Source organism: Helianthus annuus, chromosome 17, assembly GCF_002127325.2.
Source record: "Helianthus annuus cultivar XRQ/B chromosome 17, HanXRQr2.0-SUNRISE, whole genome shotgun sequence".
Classification (NCBI taxonomy): domain Eukaryota; kingdom Viridiplantae; phylum Streptophyta; class Magnoliopsida; order Asterales; family Asteraceae; genus Helianthus; species Helianthus annuus.
This window is the reverse complement of record NC_035449.2, coordinates 77,938,632-77,942,954: the sequence shown is the minus strand read 5'-3', so window position 1 is coordinate 77,942,954 and position 4,323 is coordinate 77,938,632. Positions and strand designations below refer to the sequence as shown.

The window sequence follows — 4,323 nt, the reverse complement described above, 5'->3', positions numbered from 1 at the left end:
TTAGTAGGGCTTGTTTTTCCTAGGCCGAGTCGTTTGAACATTGATGCGGGCATGAGGTTGATGCTAGCCCCAAGATCGGCTAGTGCATTGCGAACGGGGGATTCCCCAATTGAGCAAGGAATCGTGAAGCTTCCAGGATCAATCTTCTTTTGCGGGAGTTTGTTGAGTAGTAAGGCGGAGCATTTTTCGCCTAAGTTAACTAATTGCAATGATTCAATTTTCCTTTTATGAGTGAGGAAGTCCCTCATGAATTTTGAGTATTTAGGCATTTGAGTTAGGACTTCAATAAATGGAATATTAACATGCAATTGTTTTAGTAAATTTTTGAATTTTGCGAATTGCTCATTGGTCTTTTGACGAATTAACCGACCGGGGTATGGGACCGGAGGAGTTTTAGTAGGCTCTTGAATTGGTGGAGAAGCCTTTTCTTGCTGAGCCGTGGATTGGCTTCTTTCAGTTGGCGTTGGTGGAGCCTCTTCGGAACCCACGGTACGGTTTCTCAATGCTATGAGATGTACTTGTGCCTTTGGATTGGTTTCAGTATTACTTGGTAACGCGCTTTGTGGTCTCTCGGAGAAATTTTGAGCTATTTGATTTAATTGTTTTTCAGTGTTTTGTATACTAGCTTGTTGATTTCTAAAATTTGATTCCAATTGTTGAAATCGATCCGAGTTTTTCTTTTCGGTGTCGGAGATGAGGCGAGATACAGTATCTTCAAGCCTTTCTCTTCCACCTTGTTGTTGAGAGAAATTTTGTGACTCGTTTCTTGGTTGTTGAAAGTTTGTTCGTTGGTTTAGATTTTGTTGGTTACTACTATTGTCGGGTTCTCTCCAACCAAGGTTAGGGTGGTTACGCCGTCCTTGGTTGTAGGTACCCGTTGGAGGACCCGACGACCTAGGTCTATTGTCAATGTAGTTTACCGACTCTGTTTGATCATCTGCTTCTTTCATACAACTCCAATTTTCATGCGGCCCACCACACCCTTCACAAGCCATAACCGAGACCGTTTTTGTCATTTCTAACTTTTTGATTTTTGAAGAAAGGGCCTCGATTTGGGCTTGTAAAGAAGTGCTTTCATCAACCTTATGGGCGCCCGGGGCAATAGATTTATTGCCTCGGGGAGTGTGCCACTGAAAATTGGTTTGAGCAATTTTCTCAAATTGATTGTATATTTCATGTGGGCGACGATTACCTAAAAGTCCCCCGGAGATAGAGTCAAGTGTTTGTCTTGTGTGTGGCAACAACCCATTGTAGAAAGTGGATACTTGTTGCCATACCGTAAGACCGTGATGAGGAAACTTTCGTAGTAGCTCCTTGAACCTTTCCCAAGTTTCATATAAGGATTCCCCATCCTCTTGTGAATATGTATTAATTTCAGTCATTAATTTAGCCGTTTTAGCATGAGGGAAATATTTATATAGAAACTTTTGGGCTAGTTCGTCCCAGGTGTTTACCGAGCCAACTGGGAGGGCATTGAGCCAAGCCTTAGCTCGGTCTTTTAGTGAAAACGGAAACATGCGAAGGCGGATGGCGTCGTTTGATGCTCCATTGATCCGAAAGGTATCACATATTTCTAAGAAATTAGTAATATGTAGATGAGGATCCTCGTCCGCAAGCCCATGGAAGGTTGCGGAGTTTTGAAGCATTTGTATCAAATGTGGCCGAAGTTCGAAGTTGTTGGCTTCGACATTCGGTGCATTGATAGCGGCGCCGAGATTACCTACGATGGATCGTAGGTAATCCATGAGGGTACGTTGGTCCGCCATTTGAAGTGGGTCCCCCGAAACTTTCTTTTGGTTTTTAGCTTTAAGTCTTTTTCTGAGAAAGCATTCGGGTTCTTCTAGAGGTTCTTTTATGTCTCTACTAGAACTGGAGCTCATACACTACGTAAAAAGTTCAGATGTGGCGTCTGGGTTCCAAGTCCTGCAATAAAAACAGAAAAGAACGTTGGTCAGAAGGTTCACCACGGCCCCGTGCTCAGTGAACACGGCCCGTGGTCGGAGATACAGTGATTGTTTTGACCTTTAAATAATGGTCGTGTAACTATAGTTAACACATTTTATAGAAAATTCAAAACCTCACAAAAAGAGGTTGCAAATTAAACCAACTTGACCCGGCCTGTTTTGACCCAAACCTGTTATCGATCTACAAATTTAACGTAACTTACATTGTGAGAATCCCTTGATATCACATTGTTATGTAGGTGACATGGTGTAATAATTTGAGGCTCTGTTCTTCGTAAAGCTGTTGTGATACAAATATCGGGGTGTTATATTACTTGTCGAATACGTTAGGATGGTAAAAACGATTGAATAGTTGATTGTTATATATTTTCTTGAGAACAGATTTGTTAAAATGTGACTGTTATTACGCCTTTAAGATGCATTAAGCAAGTTAGCAACTAATTTATAGCATGACTTAGTTTTGTGTCTCTTGCAAGAGACCAGGGTTCAATTCCTTGCATGGGGTAAAGCTGATGTAATTTAGTAGTAGTGATTATGTAATCTTTGCCGTTAAAAAAACGCTTCTATTTATCGCATACGTCACGATTGGATAGACTAACTAAACCACAACTAAAAAGATCAAGCCGAATTGCCTAAATAACTTGGTTCAGTTGTTATTATAAGAAAGTTTTATTGTCCGGTTATACAAAAAATTACAACAAAGTTTTATTGATCGCTTATATAGATAACTAGCTTATCACCCGGGAATGCTTCCCGGGCTCGAGAAAGTTATACATGTCACTTATTATTTATAAGCAATAAATAGTTAAATAAAATGATAAAAAAAATAAGTAACATGTTATATGAAATCAAAAAACAACAGTTTACATTATAAGCTACCAAAGAATTCTTTATAGACCACATTGGACGTCTTATTTGTTGGTTTTCCATCAGCATCGAATATCAATATTTTAACTCCTTCTCTGGTCTTGACCCTTGATAATGCCACATACAACTGACCATGAGTGAACACAGGATCTTTCAAATAAAGACCAACTTTTGATAAGGATTGACCTTGACTCTTGTTAATTGTCCTGGCAAAACAAGCTGATAGAGGAAATTGTCTTCTTTGAAATTCAAATGGTATTTTTTTTGTCAGACGGAATCATATTGAGCCTTGGAATGAAAACTCTTGTGCCGATATTACCGCCAGATATCACTTCAGCTTCTATTACTCGTTTTCCTAACAAAGTAATTTTTAGCCTTGTACCGTTACATAAACCTTTATGTTGATCGATGTTGCGAAGAAGCATGACAGGAACACCAACTTTAAGAACCAATCTATGATTAGGCAACCCAGAAATCTTAAGAGCATTCAAATTTTCTGTTGAGTATAAACCTTCTTGAAATGAATCAAGCATTTGTTCAGTTTGACATATGCTATCGGAACTCAAATACTCTTTAGCATCATCTGGAAATAACGAAAGCAATCGATCGTTAATTTCATGAACTACGTCATTTTTTGGTGCTAGAATTGCTCGTTCAGAAAAAAAACCAGGATTCCGAAATTGTTCAATAATTGAAGGGTAGACGAAGTCAATTATGCTTTGTATTGGATCGGAACTATCGGTGATTAATAGATCATCAGGTATCTCAATAATTGCTTCAGCATCGTTATCATCTCCCAACTTACCTTCCCCAATATCAAGCAGCCATTTCGCAAAATCCCTAATAGAGTCCATATCAGAACTATCAGCTCCAATTGTTAGGCGCATGTTTTTAGTCAACCTTAACAGTTTGCACTTTGACCATATATATGAAGAGCTTAAAGAGGCACAAACTATTTGTTGTCTAGTACCATTAGGAATAACTGGTAGGATTTGTCTAAAGTCACAGCCGAATACAAAAACTTTCCCTCCAAACGGAACATCAGATCGAATACTCCTACCATCAGTAAATGGAACAAGAACTCACTTACACAAATCCTTTATACAACTCAGATATTCACTCAAGAATCAAGCCAAACACCCTCTCGGTTACCCTCACTTGCTTCGATGAAGACCACCAGCGACCTCCAACGCCCCTTTTCTTCTCCGGCCGCACCACACACCCCGATTTCGAGGAAAGAGAGAGAAAAGAGGCGGGCCGCATCGAGTCTGGAGAGCCGCGGCGGCGGCAGACGGCAGCGCCACCGTCTGCAGCGGCGGTGGTGTGTGATTTCGTTGCTTCGACGGGTTTCACCGGTATGAAAACCCTCCTCGTTTCGTTTCTTTTTGGTTCTTTTCTGTTTTGTGATGATGACGAAGTCGAAATGTTGCTGCTGTTATGTTGAAGACATAACGAGAGAGAGAGAGAGTGAGCGGAGCAAGAGTAAAGGTCC

General features: G+C 40.3%; 1 protein-coding gene and 1 non-coding gene across 2 annotated transcripts; one reads left to right on the top strand and one right to left on the bottom strand.

The window, feature by feature from the left end:
* The first annotated feature begins 1,281 nt into the window (after positions 1-1,281).
* Positions 1,282-1,388, top strand: LOC118489460. The gene has a single exon (XR_004887481.1). It is a non-coding gene; the product is annotated as a small nucleolar RNA R71 (small nucleolar RNA).
* A 1,444-nt stretch (positions 1,389-2,832) lies between these two features.
* LOC110914650 lies at positions 2,833-3,718 on the bottom strand. The gene is made up of 2 exons (XM_022159433.1): positions 3,151-3,718; positions 2,833-3,050 (listed from the first exon to the last, which is right to left on the bottom strand). Exons 1-2 carry the CDS (start codon positions 3,716-3,718, stop codon positions 2,833-2,835), a joined length of 786 nt encoding a protein of 261 aa, XP_022015125.1.
* Positions 3,719-4,323: the final 605 nt, after the last annotated feature.